Raw genomic sequence first — 21,336 nt, 5'->3', positions numbered from 1 at the left:
GGGGGGTGGAGTGTTATTTTGTGCCCTAGCTGACAGGAGCAGTGATACTGTTTGTTTATGCATTCTCTATACTATACTTTGGAGGTGATGTATCTCGTATTGACACCCACCACTATTTAATAATATAGGTGCAGTTACCTTTAATATGTACCTGACATTTCTTTTACTACTGTGACCATATCTACTTAGAGGTTTACAGTGCTGATCTGTTACATACAGCTTGTTTCCTGATGAACAAGATACCAGCATAGGGATCCCTTTCACCATTTGTACATATCCACTATATATGCATTGTATTTTTGTGTTTTTCACTTTCACCCACATGTTGTTATAGAGTCTGTCTGATGTTAAGAGTCAGTTTTTAATTAAAATTATTAAAAGGTATATTTTAGAATGTATTCAGTTGTCCAACTGTGGTCAGTTACTTTGTGTGCTACATAAAATGCATTCAGAAAGTCTGTAGACCCTGTCACTTTTTTCACATTTAGTTATGTTGCAGCCTAGTGCCAATATAGAAAAAATTCCAACTGTGAAAGTTTTCTATTATTCTGTAAAAAAATACCCAATAATGAGAAGCGACAGCAGGAAGTTAGAAATCTTAGCTAGTTTATTGAAATGGAAAACTAGAACATTGCTTTGACAGACCCTATTTACAGTATTTAGTTGAACCCCTACTGGCAGTGATTACAACCTGTAGACTTTTTGGGTATGAAGCCACAAGCTTTGCACACCTGGATTAAGGGATTTTCTGCTATTCCTTTCAATCTCTGTCAGGTTGGAGAGGAAAGGTAGGTGTGCGACCACTTTCAGGTTTCTCCAGAGATGTTTGATTAGGTTCAAGTCAGGGCTGTGTCACTGGGTCAAGTTAAATCCTGGTTTCATCAGACTGAGGATTTTGTTTCTTACAGTCTGAGGGTCCTTTAGATGAGTTTTAGTTAATAAAGTGAAACCTTGGATTATGAGCATAATTCATTCCAGAGATGTGCTTGTAACCCAAACAACTGGTACATAAAAGAAGAACTTCCTACAAGAAATTACTAAAATGAGGACGATTTGTTCGACAACCCAACAATAACTATTATTCATATAAATATATTTGATACTAAATAAAATATAAAACAAATTAAACTACAATTTACCTTACCATAGCATTATTGGTGTGAGGGAGACAAGACAGACTGCATTGAAAGGGTTATTGTGTAACAAGACATTAAAGGGGTTGTCCATAGAAAATCTTTTTCTTTCAACTGGTGTCAAAAAGTTATAGAGATTTGTAATTTACTTCTTTTAAAAAAAATCTCAAGTCTTTCCAACCTTATTAGCTACTGTATGTGCTGCAGGAAATGTTTTACTTTGAGTCTGACACAGTGCTCTCTGCCGCCACCTCTGGCTGAAAAAGGAACTGTCCAGAGCAGGAGAGGTTTTCTATGGTGATTCCCATAGAAAACCTTTCCTGCTCTGGAGAGTTCCTGTCTCGGCCAGAGATGTCAGCATAGAGCACTGTGTCAGAATGAAAACATAGGACACATAGCAGCTTATAAGTATGGCAAGTAAATTAAGAAGTAAATTACAAATCTATATAACTTTCTGACACCAGTTGATTTGAAAGAAAAAGATTTTCACTGGCTAACCCTTTTAAATAACTGAATCACTGCTATCTGTTGGCTCACCAGAATATTTTTCTTTCCATGGAACTTTAACAAGGAACCTTTCCAATGAGTCTTGCATTTGCCTCTTTTTAAGGATTTCATGGAAATGTGACATTGCATTGTCATTGAACAGATTAATCGCTCGCATTGCTGCAGCCTTATTCGGGTGGTGTTCTTCTACAAAATCTTGCACTGTTTCCCACATTTCACATATTTCCCAAATCTCATTTGAAGTGAGAGATTCTTGTGATTCTTCCCTAGATGGGATCACCTCCTTCTGTTGCTCTTGACAATGAGTTCACTGTTCTCAAATGGCCTCCACAGTCACCAGATCTCAATCCAATAGAGCATCTTTTGGATGTGGTGGAACGGGAGATTCGCATCATGGATGTGCAGCCGACAAATCTGCGGCAACTGTGTGATGACATCATGTCAATATGGACCAAAATCTCTGAGGAATGCTTCCAGCACCTTGCTGAATCTATGCCACGAAGAATTGAGGCAGTTCTGAAGGGGGTCCAACCAAAAGGGGGTCCAACCCGTTACTAGCATGGTGTACCTAATAAAGTGGCCGGTGAGTGTATAATAGTGTCTGCTCCTAGTCTGTCCTTTTTAAGGAAGATTCGAGTTTGTGTATCTGTTGTTGGGGCTTCGTACTGATCATACACTACTGCACGTTGGGGCTTGCATCCTCTGGTCACTATATGGGGGGGTGGAGTGTTATTTTGTGCCCTAGCTGACAGGAGCAGTGATACTGTTTGTTTATGCATTCTCTATACTATACTTTGGAGGTGATGTATCTCGTATTGACACCCACCACTATTTAATAATATAGGTGCAGTTACCTTTAATATGTACCTGACATTTCTTTTACTACTGTGACCATATCTACTTAGAGGTTTACAGTGCTGATCTGTTACATACAGCTTGTTTCCTGATGAACAAGATACCAGCATAGGGATCCCTTTCACCATTTGTACATATCCACTATATATGCATTGTATTTTTGTGTTTTTCACTTTCACCCACATGTTGTTATAGAGTCTGTCTGATGTTAAGAGTCAGTTTTTAATTAAAATTATTAAAAGGTATATTTTAGAATGTATTCAGTTGTCCAACTGTGGTCAGTTACTTTGTGTGCTACATAAAATGCATTCAGAAAGTCTGTAGACCCTGTCACTTTTTTCACATTTAGTTATGTTGCAGCCTAGTGCCAATATAGAAAAAATTCCAACTGTGAAAGTTTTCTATTATTCTGTAAAAAAATACCCAATAATGAGAAGCGACAGCAGGAAGTTAGAAATCTTAGCTAGTTTATTGAAATGGAAAACTAGAACATTGCTTTGACAGACCCTATTTACAGTATTTAGTTGAACCCCTACTGGCAGTGATTACAACCTGTAGACTTTTTGGGTATGAAGCCACAAGCTTTGCACACCTGGATTAAGGGATTTTCTGCTATTCCTTTCAATCTCTGTCAGGTTGGAGAGGAAAGGTAGGTGTGCGACCACTTTCAGGTTTCTCCAGAGATGTTTGATTAGGTTCAAGTCAGGGCTGTGTCACTGGGTCAAGTTAAATCCTGGTTTCATCAGACTGAGGATTTTGTTTCTTACAGTCTGAGGGTCCTTTAGATGAGTTTTAGTTAATAAAGTGAAACCTTGGATTATGAGCATAATTCATTCCAGAGATGTGCTTGTAACCCAAACAACTGGTACATAAAAGAAGAACTTCCTACAAGAAATTACTAAAATGAGGACGATTTGTTCGACAACCCAACAATAACTATTATTCATATAAATATATTTGATACTAAATAAAATATAAAACAAATTAAACTACAATTTACCTTACCATAGCATTATTGGTGTGAGGGAGACAAGACAGACTGCATTGAAAGGGTTATTGTGTAACAAGACATTAAAGGGGTTGTCCATAGAAAATCTTTTTCTTTCAACTGGTGTCAAAAAGTTATAGAGATTTGTAATTTACTTCTTTTAAAAAAAATCTCAAGTCTTTCCAACCTTATTAGCTACTGTATGTGCTGCAGGAAATGTTTTACTTTGAGTCTGACACAGTGCTCTCTGCCGCCACCTCTGGCTGAAAAAGGAACTGTCCAGAGCAGGAGAGGTTTTCTATGGTGATTCCCATAGAAAACCTTTCCTGCTCTGGAGAGTTCCTGTCTCGGCCAGAGATGTCAGCATAGAGCACTGTGTCAGAATGAAAACATAGGACACATAGCAGCTTATAAGTATGGCAAGTAAATTAAGAAGTAAATTACAAATCTATATAACTTTCTGACACCAGTTGATTTGAAAGAAAAAGATTTTCACTGGCTAACCCTTTTAAATAACTGAATCACTGCTATCTGTTGGCTCACCAGAATATTTTTCTTTCCATGGAACTTTAACAAGGAACCTTTCCAATGAGTCTTGCATTTGCCTCTTTTTAAGGATTTCATGGAAATGTGACATTGCATTGTCATTGAACAGATTAATCGCTCGCATTGCTGCAGCCTTATTCGGGTGGTGTTCTTCTACAAAATCTTGCACTGTTTCCCACATTTCACATATTTCCCAAATCTCATTTGAAGTGAGAGATTCTTGTGATTCTTCCCTAGATGGGATCACCTCCTTCTGTTGCTCTTGATGCAGATCTATCAGTTCATTGGTAGTTAGCTCCTGACCATGTTCCTCCACCAGCTCTTCAATGTCAGCCTCATTCACCTCCAGACCCATGATCTTCCCCAAGGTCACAATTTCCTCAACAATTGGCTCAAACCCTGCAAACTCCTCAACATCATATCCAATGGCGCTGTCAGGCCACAGTTTGCCCCAAGCAGAAATGAGGTTTCTCTTGGTGACCCCATCCCATGCTTGACCGATGATCTTGAGACAGTTCACAATGTTGAAATTATTTTTCCAAAATTCTTGCAGGGTAAGGTTTGTACCTTCAGTCACTTCGAAGCATTGCTGAAACAGTGCTTTGGTGTACAGTTTCTTAAAGTTCTCAATGACCTGCTGATCCATAGGCTGCAGTTGTCGGGTAATGTTGGGAGGAAGGATCTTGACCTTAATGAACTTGAATTCCTCCAGTAAGTCATCCTCAAGGCATGGAGAATGGGCAGGAGCATTATCTATAACCAGCAAGACTTTGAGTGGTAGATTCTTTTCTAAAAGGTATTTCTTCACTTCAGGGCCAAAGACTAAGTTCATCCACTCAACAAATAAAGTACGAGTTACCCAACCCTTATTGTTGGACCTCCACATAACATTTAACTGGTTCTTCTGCACTTTGTATTTCTTGAAAGCTCGTGGATTCTCTGAATGATAGACAAGCAGTGGCTTTACTTTTAAATCTCCACTTGCATTAGCACACAACAAAAGGGTGAGACGGTCCTTCATGGGCTTGTGACCGGGCTTTGCATTCTCTTCTTCGGAAATGTAGGTCCTCCTTGGCATCTTTTTCCAAAAAAGTCCAGTTTCATCGCAGTTAAACACTTGTTGCGGCAGGTAACACTCAGCATCAATGAGTTCTTTGAACTCAGCGGTAAATGCCTCAGCTGCCTTAGCATCCGAACTTGCAGCCTCTCCTTGCTTTGCAACACTATGGATGCCGCTTCTTTTTTTAAAGTTATCAAACCATCCCCTGCTTGCCTTAAAACTTTCTTCATTTTCTGCTGATGTATATGGCAGTCTACTTACAAGGTCGGTATACAAGATCTTTGCCTTCTCACAGATTATATTCTCAGTCACAGTATCACCTGCTAGTTGCTTCTCGTTTATCCACAGAAGAAGCAACTTTTCTACATCTTCCAGGACACGTGGCCTTTGCTTCGATACTCTTGTGACTCCTTTTGCAGCATCTAGCCCCTTTATTTCTACTTTCTTCTTCAATATTGTGCAAATCGTTGATGTAGACTTGTTATATAATTTCGCAATTTCGGACACTCGCATACCTTGTTCATGCTTTTCTATCATTTCCTTCTTAACTTCTATCGTAATACCCTCCTTCTTTTTACTGGTTTCACGTCTTGCCTTTTTCTTGACAGGTTCCATTGTTTTGGTACAGACACGTGTGATGTTAATTGGGCGAGCGAGGCACGCCAACTGATATGCAGCATGAATCACCCAGAATCCTGCAGCGAAAGATTAGGTAGTAGAAGTTCTCTGTCTGCCAGAAGGCACAATGTTGTCGCTGTTGCTGATCCGGTGGTAAGTTGTTCTGTATGAATAAAGAACACTGTATCAGTAAAGAAGGGGGTTAATCAATTAATTCTCTCCCCCTCCACACACAACTCCCTAGGTGGCTGCAAACCTGATGGTCACTGCTGGTACTTGTGCCGGCTGCCTGGAGCAGCTAGTGGGGAAGATGTTAATTCCCACCCAGAATCCTGCAGCGACAGATCTGGCAGCAGAGGTTAATTGTCCGTCTGCCAGAAGGTGCAAGGTGATTGTTGGTGCTGATCCAGTGGTAAGCTAATCTGTATGAATAGAGAACTGTGTCAGTAAAGAATGGGTTAATCAGTTAACTCTCCCTCCACACACACACAACTCCCCAGGTGGATGCAAACCTACTGGTGCTGTTCCCTGCTGGTACTAGTGATGGCTGCCTGGAGCAGTTATCGGTAAAGGGGTTAATTCCAACCCAGGAACCTGCAAAGATCAGGTAGTAGAGGTTAATTTTTTTGTCTGCCAGAGGGCACAAAGTGGTTACTGATCCAGTGCTAAGGTGTTCTTTACTAATACAGTGTTCTTTATTCCAATAGAAGTTAAATCAGTTAACTCTTCCTCCACACAGAACACCCCAGGTGGCTGCAAAGCTGCTGGTCCCTGCTGGTAGCTGCCTGAGGTAGCTATTAGTGAAGGGTTAATTCCATGTGTATCTCCTCCTCCAACACCCAATCTAGCAGAGGCTTGCGTATCTCCTCCTCCAACACCCAATCTAGCAGAGGCTTGCGTATCTCCTCCTCCAACACCCAATCTACCAGAGGCTTGCGTATCTCCTCCTCCAACACCCAATCTACCAAAGGCTTGCGTATCTCCTCCTCCAACACCCAATCTACCAGAGGCTTGCGTATCTCCTCCTCCAACACCCAATCTACCAGAGGCTTGCGTATCTCCTCCTCCAACACCCAATCTACCAGAGGCTTGCGTATCTCCTCCTCCAACACCCAATCTACCAGAGGCTTGCGTATCTCCTCCTCCAACACCCAATCTACCAGAGGCTTGCGTATCTCCTCCTCCAACACCCAATCTACCAGAGGCTTGCGTATCTCCTCCTCCAACACCCAATCTACCAGAGGCTTGCGTATCTCCTCCTCCAACACCCAATCTACCAGAGGCTTGCGTATCTCCTCCTCCAACACCCAATCTACCAGAGGCTTGTGTATCTCCTCCTCCAACACCCAATCTACCAGAGGCTTGTGTATCTCATCCTCCAACACCCAATCTACCAGAGGCTTGTGTATCTCCTCCTCCAACACCCAATCTACCAGAGGCTTGTGTATCTCCTCCTCCAACACCCAATTTACCAGAGGCTTGTGTATCTCCTCCTCCAACACCCAATCTACCAGAGGCTTGTGTATCTCAATAATCTCAGCATGGGAGACAGGTGCAGGTATTTACAAAGTTACAAAGGGTCCATATACACAGAAAGCTTATCTCACAGATTATCTGCCAAAGATTTGAAGCCAAAGCCAGAAACAGACTTTAAACAGAGATCAGGTCATAAAGGAAAGCCTAAGATTTCTCCATCTTTTCAAATCCATTCCTGGTTTTGGCTTCGAATCCTGGGCAGATAATCGTCAGATAGTCTTCCTGTGTAAATGGACCTTAAATTACAAAGTAAGTTGGTTTGAGAGTTTTGTGGAACACAAGATAACAGTTAAAAAAAAAATTGTAGCACAGTAAACAAGCAGGATGGAGACACAGGGGACTTGTAGTAAGAAATCTTGATACTGTACTTGGCAGAAAGCACTCTCATCTTAACCCAGTTCTACCTGATCAACTCTGCCGGTGATCGGACGCCTTCAGGCTCTTCTCCAGTGCCTGTCCTTGTCAGCACTGCTTGCCTCTAACCCCTAAATTAATGCCCTGCTTTCAAAGTCTGTGCTGCTCCTGTGAGAAGTTTCCCAGGACTGGATTGAGCTTTTCCAGGCACCCAGGGCAGAGCAGCATGGACTTTAAAAACAGTTGGCTGTTAAGCAGATTGCTGAGCTAAAAAAGCAATTTGCTTCGTTTGTACTGTAAATTCTTAATGAATCCCCTCCACATCTTTTTCTCATAAAAAAATAAGGGCAGTAATAAGAAAAATTTTTATATTAGAGATATTTGTATATTTTTAATAAGTTACAACATTGTGCTCACAGAGCCGCATACTGCAGTATACATTAAGGACTGCCTATAGACCCATTATACAGGGTTATAACAACTGCCAACCAATAGTACATTCTATAAATTATGTAAGGTCAGGCTCACACTTAGTAAGAGCGGCCGTTCTGTGACACCTGAATGCGTCATGTCACAGAACGGCCGCTGTCAGCGGGTCCCGCACACTCCAGCTTCAGAACGGCCTGTCTTAACTGACAGGCTGCTCAGCCAATCACTAGTTGCGGCGGTCCGAAGTGGAGCAGAAGAGCGCCAGCCACGCACCGCTATTACACCTAGCGATACGCGGTCGGTGGCCGACAATTATAGGTCCAAACCTATATCAACGATCAGCAGATGACAAAGATCATCAGCTGATCACTGTGTTTATTACACAGAACGATAATCGGCCGATTATCGTTCCGTGTAAGGGCCAGTTCACACTGAGCAAGATCGTTGGAATTCTGCGGCGGAGATTTCTGCCACGGAATCCCGCCGTGCTCAGTGTGCTGATGTAAGTGAATGGAGAGGGTGCGCACTCGTCCGCTCCCTCTCCTCTCCGCTCAAAGAACTATCAGGTTAGTTCTTTGAGTGGAGAGCGGCAGCAGCGGACGAGCGCGCCCCCTCTCCATTCACTTACAGCAGCACACTGAGCACGGCAGGATTCCGCCGCAGAATTCCGACGATCTTCCTCAGTGTGAACTGGCCCTAATAGTACCATTAGTCTATGTTCCCACACAGTATTTTTGGTCAGTATTTTTGCAACCAAAACCAGGAGTGGATTGAAAACACAGAAAGGCTCTGTTCACACAATGATAAAATTGAGTGAATGGCAAATAATGGCCAATATTTCAAAACAATGGCCGTTGTTTTTAAAATAAAGGAATTATTTGCCATTAAATGATGGCATCACCTCAATTTCAACAGTGTGTGGAGATAGCCTTTCTGTGTTTTCAATCGACTCCCGGTTTTAGTTGCAAAATACTGAGCAAAAATACTGTGTGGGAACATAGCCTAATGGTGCAGAAATACACTTTTTAAATTAACAGTAGCAATATATACATGTGAACTATGGCAAAACAGGACATGCGTTTTTAGTGAATCCATTATTCTATGGGCTATACAAGACACCAGTATGAATCCACTGGGACATGCTGCATATAAAAAGTAAAGATTAGTTTACATTCATTGCCAACGTATTTCAATAGAAGAATCGCTAAACAGAGGTGTGAATGATCCCTTATTTAAGATACAGCTAAATAGGTGAGATACACACCGAGTCCATCCAACAGGCCTCACGGGTACGTGACAACGACCGCTCCGGTACTACCGCTCGTCCACGGCAGCAAGCTGTGCTCTGCTAAATCTTTCTATGGTCGATAAAGTTGTTTGAATCGCAATGCATCCTGGGAGGGACACACGGACCAATCAGAGGGCAGCGGATCGAGAGCGGGAGGAGAGCGGCGGAGAAGAGGTATGGGCACGCCGGGCGAGCTGAGGAGCGGATGTAGGCCACGCTGTGTGTAGCGCTCAGCCTGTGCAGGAACTATAACTCCCAGCATTGCAGGATATGCGGGGAGACTGGGAGTAACGGGGCATGAGAAGCTATGGGAAGAAGCCTGGTGTGTGTGAGAGGGTGGAGGCGGGGACAGAAACTAGTGACCACTATGGGGAGTCAGTAATGTGAGGTGTAGTACTACCAGGTCCCTGTTATAGTCAGGGGGCGCCGTTCTCTATGTATGGACCCCACTCCCGACATCCATTTACCCTGAGAGAGCCAAGACAGGTTGTCTGCCAGGTGTTGCCCCTCTAAGCCTTGTATAATAAATACATTACATTGCTTTCATGTCCTCTTCATGTTTCAGATGAGTTATTGCTTGGAGCTGCCGTCATCATGTGATGTTGGCAGTCAGAGCTGTCATACACTTAGGGAATGTTCCCATTGAATAGGCGCTGAATTTCAAGCGGAATTCATGCTACGGACTCTGCTTGAAATTCTGCCTGTCCTATTGATTCAATAGGATTTCTTATGTGCACTATATCATCCCCCCAAAGAACTGTGAGAAATCCTATTGAATCAATGGAACGGGCAGAATTTCAAGTCCATGACGCAAACTCCCCTTAAAACTTGGTGCCTATTCCATAGTGTGGCTTCACATGTACAGGATCAGCAGCAGATTAGATGGCACAGATATGAATGTAACTAAATGAATGAATACAGCATCAAATCTGCTGCCAATCCTGTACATGTCAATGCAACCTAAAGGGGTATTACTGAGTGTCCCTCTATGGAAAATGAATGGAGCTCTGGCTGTACATTCATTGCCCGCTCCTTTTAAAGTGACTGTACCACCAGGCCCAGGCAGAAGCACTGGAGGCGGCCGACTCACCCTTAGTGGGAAGAAACCCCAGTCCCTCCATGACGTGATTCCATTAGAATCAATGGAACCCTATCATAGAGGGGCGGGGGTTTCCTCCCACTAAGGGTGGGTCGACCCGCCTCCAGTGCTTCTGCCTGGGCCTGGTGGTACAGTCACTTTAATTGCTAGAAACATTTCTCCTCCGCTCTGGTGATTGCTGGGTGTGCGACCCCTGTGACCCCGGCCAGTCACCCAGCTATCACATATTCTGTGGACTTGTGGGGATACCACTTTAATGTGGACTTTTAAAGGAGAAGTTTGGCCTCAGCCAACTTCTCTAAAGAGACAGGTGAGAGTAACAATGAAGTATTGCTTACCTCTCCTCATGCCCACGAGGACCGGCCCCGGAACCTCTGCCGGAAGGCATTTTCCCCCCGAGTTGTGATGACGTCACAGCTCGAGGTGGGGGTAAATGCCTGACCCGCTCATGGACTGGCAGCTCAGCCAGTCATTGACTGGAGCAGTGCCCCACACCAGTCACTGACTGGCAGAGCGGCCTGTCCATCAGCTGGGTCTTGATGTGCAGGGCCAGGGGTCCCGCAGTGGTGATCCGGGGCTGAAGAGGCTCAGAGAGAGGTGAGTAAAAACCCTTTGTTACTTTCCCCCTTGCCCCTGCTTTTATAAAAAGAAAAACCCGGACGCCAGACTTCTTTAACTTTTAACAAACTTCCAGCATGTCGTTGGGTCTGTACCCTTTGCTTGGCAAAACCTCTGACATATAAGAATTTAAGGTTATGAAATTAGAAGTGTGGGTTTCAGAAGCTCTAACATTAAAGTGATAGTCACCCGTGCTTTCACAACAATGAACACAATGAAACCGCAGGTATTTAATTCTTAGTATCATCTTATGTTTTTAGCATTCTGACATATTTTGTCTTCTTAAAAAATCAGCCTCCAAGATGGACATTGAGGGATTTGGAGAGCTGCTGCAGCAAGCAGAGCAGTTGGCTGCGGAGACTGAGGGAGTAACAGAGTTGCCTCATGTTGAAAGAAATCTTCAGGAGATCCAGCAGGCTGGGGAGAGGCTCCGCTCCAGGACCATGACCCGTACCTCTCAAGAGTCTGCAAATGTTAAAGCGTAAGGCCCTGTTAACTAAATGGTGTCTGTACCATGGATCAGTATTCATTTTAAGTGTGCGTTCACACCTACCGGATCCGCAGCGGATTTTCATGCTGCGAGTTTGCAGCGAAATCTGCTGCGGATCCTGTACTGTGAAGCTCAATGGGTCCCATACACGCAGCGGATCCGCTGCCTGCGTAGGACCCGGCCCCTTTAAGCCCCAGTGTTTCACTCCCCTTTGATCATACATACTATGGTTAAAGAAGTAACTGTGCCTCTGGGTCTTGACTGCTTATAGGCTTCGGGTCTGTACTATACCTTCATATATCTGAAGTCATATACAGACATACTGATGCATTTTTTATTCCGTATGGTAAAAGCTTCTTGTTCCCTCTATAGGTCTGTGTTGTTGGGTTCCAAAGGACTGGACATCTCTCACATATCTCAGAGACTTGAGAGTCTAAGTGCTGCCACAACATTTGAGCCTCTTGAGCCAGTAAAGGACACAGATATACAGGTGAGGCCATGAAATTTGCAATGCTGAGATTTATTTGTTGATACAAAAAGCAAGACAGTTCCATTTTGCGGGTATATAGAAGGAGAAAAGTCCAGCACAATGTCCATTAAAATATTAGCTCTTTATTGAAGTTGAATCCATAAAATCACATATAGTGAGTAGAAAATATCACAGACGCTAGACGCATTTCAGCCAACAGACCTTTTTCACAGCATAGTATTAAAATCCAACAATCCTTAATTATATAGACCCCAAGTTAACTGTAAAATTGTATTCAGCCCCCCCCCATTTTTCCCCTGATAATGCTCTCTTCTGTGGACATTTATATGTATAAATGTAAAATAATTTTTGCCATTGTTCACATATATGCGGTAATGGTGTGTTTTTTCATGAATTATGAACATTTTTGTCAGTAGTTTATGATATCCATTTTTTCTACATGTTTTCATTTGGTGATTGTGACTATCCATATTTGATGTTATATTGTGATTGCTTGCCTACATTATTTAGACGCTCTCTTTTATTTAGACCCTTTCTCATTTCCATTTTTTTTTCTCTTCCCTACTTTCTCTTCTGTTTTCCTCCCCCCCCTTTTTTTCCTCTTTTCTTTTCATGTCTATATTCTCTTTTCCCCCTTTTCTTCCCCCACACCCTTTTTCATGTCTTTTTTCTCTTTCCCCTTTTTTTTCTGTTTGTTTTCTTTTTCTTCACTTTTCCCCTCCCTCCTTCTCCTTTCTTTTTCCTCTTTCCTTTCTTTCCTTGTCTTCCCATTTTCTTCCCTTCCCTATTACCTGTTTCCCCCCCCCCCTTTCCCTTTTCTTTGGGTCTATATAAGTAAGGATCGTAGGATTTTTATATTATGCTGTGACAAGGGCTTGTTTTTATGGATTCAGAGCTAATATTTTAATGGACATCGTGCTGGACTTTTCTCCTATATACCCATTTGACAACCTGAGGTCTCCAGGTCTGTCCTTTGCATGTCCAAGATGAACACCCTGGTTTAAGGTATGCTACACAGAGCAGTACTGGGCATGATTACGGTTTGCAGCAGATTTTTTCCTTTTGAACCAGTTCAATTTTACCCCTATGATAACATAAGGTTCATCAACATCCCAGAATTGATTGTAATTGCTCTTCTATCACAAATACCAGGTACTGGTGGTCCGTTCATGCACTACCCAAGCCAGAATTCACTAAAACCTGTAAATTGTTTATGAAGAATAGAAGATTTGAACCAATACTGATAGGTTTGACACAATCTGGGGAATTGGAACCAATTTGTGTTGTAACTTGAGGCATCACTGTATTTTATGCTGCTTACCTAAACAAAGTTTTATCCCTACATTTTGTTCAAAGATTTTCTAATGTTGTGTTAGGAAACAATCTGTCAATAGCTTGCAGGTTCCACTCTGTTGTCCTGACATTACAGTAAATGAAGGCTATGTTTACTTAATGCTGACTTAATGTTCACTTAATGCTGATATGCTACCTGTTTTATGTAGGGTTTTTTGAAAAATGAGAAGGATAATGCTCTGTTATCTGCTATTGATGAATCAAGGAGGAGGGTAAGTGGCTGCATGAACACATAGGCATAATATTTTATTATTAAACAATATAATCTTGCATTATAAAGTTCTTGAAGTAATTTAACCCCTTCGTGCTGCAGCTAGTTTGGGCCTTAATGACCAGGCAAACTTTTCAAAATTTGACCTGTCTCACTTTATGCTCTTATAGCTCAGTGATGCTTTAACGTATGCTAGCGATTCTGAGATTGTTTTTTCGTCACATATGGCACTTTATGTTAGTGGCAAAATTTGGTCACTACTTTGTGTGTTTTTTGTGAAAAACATCAAAATATCATGAAAAATTAAAAAAATGTGCATTTTATGAACTTTGAAATTCTCTGCTTCTAAAAAAAGAACGTTGTAGCACATAAATTAGTTACTAAGTCACATTACCAATATGTCTTCTTTATTCTGGCATAATTTGGTAAACATATTTTACTTTTTTAGGGTGTTATGGGGCTTAGAAATTTATCAGCAAATTATCACATTTTCGTGAAAGTTTCCAAAACTGATTTTTTTAGGGACCAGTTCTTTTTTTAAATGGATTTAGAAGTCTGGTATCCTGAAAACCCCCATAAGTGACCCCATTTTGGAAACTACACACCTTAAAGAATTAATCTAGGGGTATAATGAGCATTTTAACCCTACAGGGGCTGTAGGAAAGTATTCACAATTAGGAAGTAAAAAAATGGAAAATTTAAATTTTCCAATAATATATACTATATAAAAGTATTAAAGTTTCTCATTTTCAAAAGGAATATGAGAGAAAAAGCACCCCAAAATTTGTAACGCAGGTTCTCTTGAGTACAACGGTACCCCATATGTGGGCGTAAACCACTGTATGGGCACACAGCGGGGCTCAGAAGGGAAGGAGCGCCAATTAGCTTTTCCAATGCAAATTTTGCTGAAGAAGTTTCTGAGCGCCAGGTGCGTTTGCAGTGCCCCTGTAGTGTCAGCAGAGAAAAAACCCCCCATAAGTCACCCCATTTTGGAAAGTGCACCCCTCAAAGAATTCATCTTGGCGTGTGGTGACCATTTTGACCCCACAGGTATTACAGGAAAGTATTCAAAAGAAGACAGTAAAAATGAAAAACTCGAATTCTTCCAATAATATGTTCGTTTAGTTTGAAATTTCTTAATTTCACGAGGAACAATAGGAAAAAAGTACCCCAAAATTTGTAACACAGGTTCTCCTGAGTACAATGGTACCCCATATGTGGGCGTAAACCACTGTATGGGTACACAGGAGGGCTCAGAAGGGAAGGAGCGCCAATTAGCTTTTTCAATGCAGATTTTGCTGCAGAAGTTTCCGAGCAACAGGTGCGTTTGTAGTGCCCCTGTAGTGCCATCAGAGTAAAATCTTGCCATAAGTCACCCCATTTTGGAAAGTGCACCCCTCAAAGTATTCATCTTGGTGTGTGGTGACCATTTTAACCCCACAGGTATTAGAGGAAAGTATTCAAAAGTAGACAGTAAAAATGAAAAACTCAAATTTTTCCAATATTATGTTCTTTTAGTTTGAAATTTCTCAATTTTATGAGGAACAAGAGGAAAAAAGTACCCCAAAATTTGTAACGCAGGTTCTCCTAAGTGAAAAGGTACCTCATATGTGGGCATAAACCACTGCATGGGCACACAGGAGGGCTCAGAAGGAAAGGAGCGCCAATTAGCTTTTTCAATGCAGATTTTGCTGAAGAAGTTTCCGAGCGCCAGGTGCGTTTGCAGTGCCCCTGTAGTGTCCGCAGAGTAAAATCTCCCAATAAGTCACTCCATTTTGGAAAGTGCACCCCTCAAAGAATTCATTTTGGGGTGTGGTGAGCATTTTTACCCCACAGGTATTAGAGGAAAGTATTCAAAATTGGCCAGTAAAAATGAAATTTCTCAATTTGACGAGGAACAGGAGAGAAAACGTACCCATAAATCTGTAACGCAGGTTCTCCTGAGTACAACTGTACCCCATATGTGGGCATAAACTACTGTATGGGCACACAGCAGGGCTCAGAAGGGAAGGAGCGCCAATTTACAGGAGTAAAACCGCAGCTAGTAATGGTTATTAGAATAGCGCAGTTACTAAAATAAAATAAAAAAAATGAGATTACAGGTAATGTGGGGTGGTTACGGACAGCCTGGGGTGGTTATGGGCAACCTGAGGTGGTTACAGGTAATCTGGGGTGGTTACGGACAACATGGGGGTGGTCGCGGGCAACCTGCTGTGGTTACGGCAACCTGGGGTGGTTACAGGCAACTGGTGGTTATGGGCAACGTGTGGTGGTTATGGGCAACGTGTGGTGGTCACGGGCAACCTGCTGTGGTTACGGGCAACGTGGGGTGGTTACGGGCAACGTGGGGTGGTTACGGGCAACGTGGGCTGGTTACGGGCAACCTGCTGTGCTTACAGACAATCTGGGATGGTTACGGGAAACGTGGGGTGGTTACGGGCAACCTGCAGTGCTTACAGACAATCTGGGGTGGATACGGGCAACGTGGGGTGGTTACGGGCAACCTGCAGTGCTTACAGACAATCTGGGGTGGTTACGGGCAATGTGGGGTGGTTACGGATAAACTGAAGTTCTTATAGGCAATCTGGGGTGGGTACCTGTAATCTGGCATGGGCACCGCAATCTGGAGGGGGTCATTGGCAATTTGGGGTGGTCAGAGGCGACGTGCGGTGGTCAGAGGCGACGTGCGGTGGTCAGAGGCAACAGTGGTCACGTGCAATCTGGGGGGGTTACATGTAATCTGGCATGATTACAGGGAACCTGGGGGGGTTATGTGCAACCTGGAAGGGTTACAGACAATCTGGGATTGTTACTGATAAACTGCTTATAAAGTGCTTATAGGTTATCTGGGTACATGTAATTTGGGGTGGTTACTAAGGGGTTAAGGTACCCGGTATAGTTGCATAATTTATGCTTTCATGATTTTTTACAATATTCAGGGGTATTCTGCCTAAAGAAAACTTTTTATATATTGCTGCCCCTGGGGACAACATAATAAACAGCCTATTCTAACTTTTTGCACGTCCTTGGTGTTGCCCTACACAAAAAGGAAATGACAAAATTGTGAGGTTTTTTACCTTGCCAGAAAAAAAAAAGCTTATAAGGATCAGCCAATAAGATTTGTAAGTCTCAAAACTATGCTAAGTACAATTTGTCCTAAAATCCTCATATTGCTGTGTCCATGGAAAATGAGAGAAGTTATAGCTCTTGGAGGGCAGTTATGCAAAAATGAACAAGAAAAAAATGCTTGGGCATTAAGGGGAATGTGTCATCAGAAAATGACCAATTTAAGTATTGGTTTTTATGTTAAACATTTTTTTAAAATTTATATTCTTTATAATCTATATTTTAAAATAATCCTTAAATCTTTGCAGTTTTTATTGTCATTACTGGGGGCTTAACGTCCTATTACATGTAGTGATTATTGTGTAAGAGATTCGTTATAACAATTGATCACAAGTGAAAAAAAGCTATTTAGTTGGGAATGATTCTGAGGTTATTACATTCACAGATAAATGATTATTTTTTCATCAACATACAGTGAATGAAATTATTTGATCCTTTGCTGATTTCGTAAGTTTGCCCACTGACAAAGACGTGAACCGTCTATAATTTTACATTTTGCAGAGAGAAATAAGTATTTGATCCCCTACCAATAAAGATGAGCGAACCTCGAGCATGCTCGTGTCCATCCGAATCCAAACGTTCGGCATTTGATTAGCCGTGGCTGCTAAAGTTGGATAAAGCCCTAAGGCTATGTGGAAAACATGGATATAGTCATTTGCTGTATCCATGTTTTCCAGACAACCTTAGAGCTTTATTCAAGTTCAGCAGCCCCAGCTAATCAAATACCGAACGTTCGGATTCGGATGGACTCAAATCCGAACCCGGTTCGCTCATCTCTACCTACCAACCATTAAGACTTCTGGCTAGTACAGACCAAATAGATGCTCCCAATCAACTTGTTTCCTGCGTTAAAGACAACTATCTTAAATTGTATAAAAGACTCCTGTCCAGAGACTCGAAGGGGTTGTCCAGCAAAAATCTTTTTCTTTCAAATCAACTGATATCAGAAAGTTATATAGATTTGTAATTTACTTCTGTTAAACAAGCTCAAGTTTTCCCATACTTATCAGCTGCTGTATGTCCTGCAGGAAATGTTTTATTTTCCGTCTGTCACAGTGCTCTCTGCTGACATCTCTGACTGAGACAGGTCTCTTTTTTTATGAATCCCCATAGAAAACCTCTCCTGCCCTGGGCAGTTCCTGTCTTGGCCAGAGGTTCTCAGCTGCTGCTTTCTGCTAAAAACGCAAAAATCTGTGTGTGAGACTTTCTCTCTGTCTCCCCCTCTTCCCCCTCCCTTCTGAGACAGCTGATGTAAACAAGTCCCTGACTGGCTTTAGCTGCAACATTTTAGCTTCTTTGTAATGCAGAGAGGGTTAGTCACTGTGAGTTCATCAGCAACTTGACTTCAGAATAACCCTCCCAGCATTACATAGAAGCTACAGTGTTGTATATAAAGCCAGTCAGGGATGTGTTTACATCAGCTGTCTCAGAAGGGAAGAGGGGGAGACAGAGAGAGGCTCACACACAGATTTTTGTGTTTTCAGCAAAAAGCAGCAGCTGAGAATTGGGAGAAGGAGACTGTTGTTAGGGTCCATTTGCACAGAAATAGTATCTGACAGATTATCTGCCAAAGATTTGAAGCCAAAGCCAGGAATGGATTTGAAAAGAGAAGAAATCTTAGGCTTTCCTTTATGACCTGATCTCTGTTTATAGCCTGTTTCTGGCTTTGGCTTCAAATCTTTGGGAGATACTCTTTCTGTGTAAATGGACCCTAAATCTCACCATGGGGAGCAGCAACGTATCAAAAGTTCAAAAGTTTGAGTGGAATACTCCTTTTACTAACTGCGACCTTTAATACTTCTATACAACTTGAAGCACTTTTTTTTTAATTGAATGCTTATGTTCTTATGTTCTGCAGACATTTGCTATGGCAGAGGAATATCATAGGGAGTCAATGCTTGTTGAGTGGGAACAAGTGAAACAAAGAATTCTCCACACACTGCTTGCATCTGGAGAGGATGATTTGGGCTTCTCACAGGAGGCTGAGGTATGAAACCACGTTAGTTTCTTTTATTCCTAGCTTCTTTTCTGATGGTATTGATTTCTGTTTTATTAAATCTTAATTTGCTTTTGTGGCAGACAAGTTACATCAGTGATCTTGGAGCTCCAGGTCGCAGTTCTCTTGATAATGTGGAAATGGCCTATGCGCGACAGGTGAGTTGAAAGAAAAGCTGTTTATGGCATTTGTTTACTGCATGCAGCTCTATTTTTCCTTTCAAAATAACAAATGTTGTAACAAAATATTATACACCTCCTTATAAGCTTGTCAGATCCATGATGTAACTGATATGACACAGAATTGTGTTTTCTGTTTGACATGAACCATAGTGAATTTAATAGTTATTACATTATCCTTGATTAACTAAAATTTATTGAACTGCTGTTAGTACATGGGATGAAATGGGAATACTGGGGCCCTGTTATGTGCAGCAGTCCGGTCAATAGTAGTTAATTATTCTTTCAGATTTATAACCGTTACGGTATAATACTGCAGATGACAATAAAGACTGCAGATGCTTTTACAATTTTTATTATTACATATAACACTAGCAAAGAAAGCATAAATAACCTATTTATTAATTGCTAATGAAACTGATGTTCACTACAGATATATGTGTACAATGAGAAGGTTGTGAGTGGAAACCTAAAGCCAAACCTGGTAGAACTATGCACTGCCGTTGCTGAAAGATTGGATGATAAGGTAGGTAATTAAATACTGACATGACACTTCAATAGAAACTGTATTCAGCGAATGGAGCTGGCTGCAATCCCCTCCACAGCTGGGTGGCCAGGTGTGCAGGGAAAAACTAAGCAGCACTGCATGCCATTGATTTTCACTTATGTCAAACCTCTCATCATAAAGAGATCATATATCTGAGCGATATGTTGTCACTACTGTATATCGGTTGTAGTTAAAAAAAAAAAAAATCTCATGTTTACATTGGCCACATGTACAGTTTTTCTTGTACATGAAAATGCATGTTTCAGTTCACCGGTGTTCCCTCCTCCGCAGAATGTGTCTGATATTTGGGCGATGGTGAAACAGATGACTGATGTTCTGCTAGTTCCAGCCTCGGATACACTAAAAAGTCGCTGCTCCATTCAGATGCAGATGGCTTTTGTCAGGCAAGCTTTAAGATATCTGGAAGAAAGGTACGTTTAGAAGCAGCTATTAAATTTGATTTAAAACAAAGCGCTCAACTGTGTTCTGAGCCGTTATATATGTCATTTATTTTTAGTTATAAAAACTACACAATGACTAGTGTATATGCCAATCTTCAGCAAGCACAGCTGGGAGGGGTTCCTGGAACTTACCACATAGTGCGGAGCTTCCTTAATATCAGGCTTCCTGCACCTATTCCTGGACTACAGGTGAATGTATAGCTTGGTCATTCTTTATATATTGTTCTTAATGAAGAATAATGCTGAAATGATTGTATATTTACAGGATGGTGAACTGGAAGGATACCCTGTTTGGGCACTGATCTACTACTGCTTGCGCTGTGGGGATATCCTGGCTGCACAGCAGGTCGTAAACAGAGTACAGCATCAGTTAGGGGAGTTCAAGAACTGGTTTCAAGAATATGTTCACAGTGATGACCGCAGGTAACTGCAGCAACTCATGACTGCTTTGAATGTCATTGCACATCCATAATATTAATCTAGTATACATCTTTTCTGTAGCATTCTAATTTTGCATACAAAACTAAATTAGTTTAGAATAGAAATATTTGTACTTTCAACTATAATTACATTTTTTCTTGCACTAAGAATACAGCAGTTGTGTTAAAAGACAGCTGGGCAGTTCTAGGGATTTGAAGCAAAATGTATCCGATGTATGTTTTACCTGTGCAAACATTTTCCCAGGCTGCTTTTTCTGGAGGTTATTCAGCACATCATATTATTAGGTAAATATTGCATCCTGAAAATGATCACAATTACCAACTTACCTCTCCTCATAGCCAGTGTGATCAGCGATAGCAACCGCAGGACCCTTACCGGACCCCCCGCTTAAAGTCATTTTCCCTTAGGTTGTGATGATGTCACAACACAGGGAAAAGGCCTACCCCAGATGCTGTACTGGCTGCTCAGCCATTCAGTGACTAGACCCGCGTCTTGCCCCAGTCACTGGCTGAGCCAGTCCATCAGCCAGGTCATGACGTGGACATCCCAGAGATCCTGGAACCCGGCGGTCCCGCTGCTCACCTAGGTCACGAGGAGAGGTAAGTAAGTAATTGTGATCAATTTCCCCCCTCCCCCTACAGGAAGCTGGGTTTTAGAAAACATCGGACTTCTCCTTTAAATGTAATCAGATGATCTACATTACATGTTTTAGTAGCTGTTTAGGTCTAGACACATAATTTGACCTTATTTCTCTGGTTTCAGGTTATGTCCCGCAACAGAAAACAAACTCCGTCTACATTACAGAAGAGCTGTAAGATCAAGCACTGATCCCTACAAGAGGGCAGTCTACTGTATTATTGGTCGTTGTGATGTTGCAGATAATCATAATGAGGTGGCAGATAAAACTGAGGACTATCTGTGGCTGAAGGTAAGTAAAGATTTGCCTTACATTTAACACTGTTTTTTGGCATTATTATAGGCATGCATTTTGCTGCTAGAATGTGCACATCA

At 41.8% G+C, this 21,336-nt stretch overlaps 2 protein-coding genes across 7 annotated transcripts in view; one reads left to right on the top strand and one right to left on the bottom strand.

Annotated features, from left to right (window-relative positions):
- Positions 1-2,977: 2,977 nt before the first annotated feature.
- On the bottom strand, positions 2,978-9,393 carry LOC138788268 (tigger transposable element-derived protein 1-like). 3 transcript variants are annotated; one of them, XM_069965988.1, is made up of 4 exons: positions 9,291-9,393; positions 6,220-6,301; positions 5,964-6,129; positions 2,978-5,870 (listed from the first exon to the last, which is right to left on the bottom strand). In XM_069965988.1, exon 4 carries the CDS (start codon positions 5,702-5,704, stop codon positions 3,992-3,994), a length of 1,713 nt encoding a protein of 570 aa, XP_069822089.1. In that variant the 5' UTR covers positions 5,705-5,870; positions 5,964-6,129; positions 6,220-6,301; positions 9,291-9,393; the 3' UTR covers positions 2,978-3,991. The 3 variants fall into 3 exon arrangements, with proteins under 3 accessions (XP_069822089.1, XP_069822087.1, XP_069822090.1); XM_069965986.1 differs by having other exon boundaries at positions 6,224-6,301; XM_069965989.1 differs by lacking the exons at positions 5,964-6,129; positions 6,220-6,301 and having other exon boundaries at positions 9,291-9,387.
- NUP93 (nucleoporin 93) overlaps positions 9,337-21,336 on the top strand; it is a 32,963-nt gene continuing 20,963 nt past the window's right edge. Inside the window, exons 1-11 of one of the 4 annotated variants that reach the window (XM_069965984.1) lie at positions 9,337-9,488; positions 11,326-11,512; positions 11,894-12,011; positions 13,514-13,576; positions 18,560-18,688; positions 18,781-18,855; positions 19,310-19,402; positions 19,715-19,854; positions 19,941-20,073; positions 20,150-20,307; positions 21,088-21,253. In XM_069965984.1, the coding sequence (XP_069822085.1) occupies positions 11,334-11,512; positions 11,894-12,011; positions 13,514-13,576; positions 18,560-18,688; positions 18,781-18,855; positions 19,310-19,402; positions 19,715-19,854; positions 19,941-20,073; positions 20,150-20,307; positions 21,088-21,253 (1,254 nt within the window). In that variant the 5' untranslated portion in view covers positions 9,337-9,488; positions 11,326-11,333. The other 3 variants (XM_069965985.1, XM_069965982.1, XM_069965983.1) reach the window with 3 other exon arrangements.

This window comes from Dendropsophus ebraccatus, chromosome 4 (assembly GCF_027789765.1).
Source record: "Dendropsophus ebraccatus isolate aDenEbr1 chromosome 4, aDenEbr1.pat, whole genome shotgun sequence".
NCBI lineage: Eukaryota > Metazoa > Chordata > Amphibia > Anura > Hylidae > Dendropsophus > Dendropsophus ebraccatus.
The sequence above is the reverse complement of the archived record's forward strand: the minus strand, read 5'-3'. Positions and strand labels throughout refer to the sequence as shown.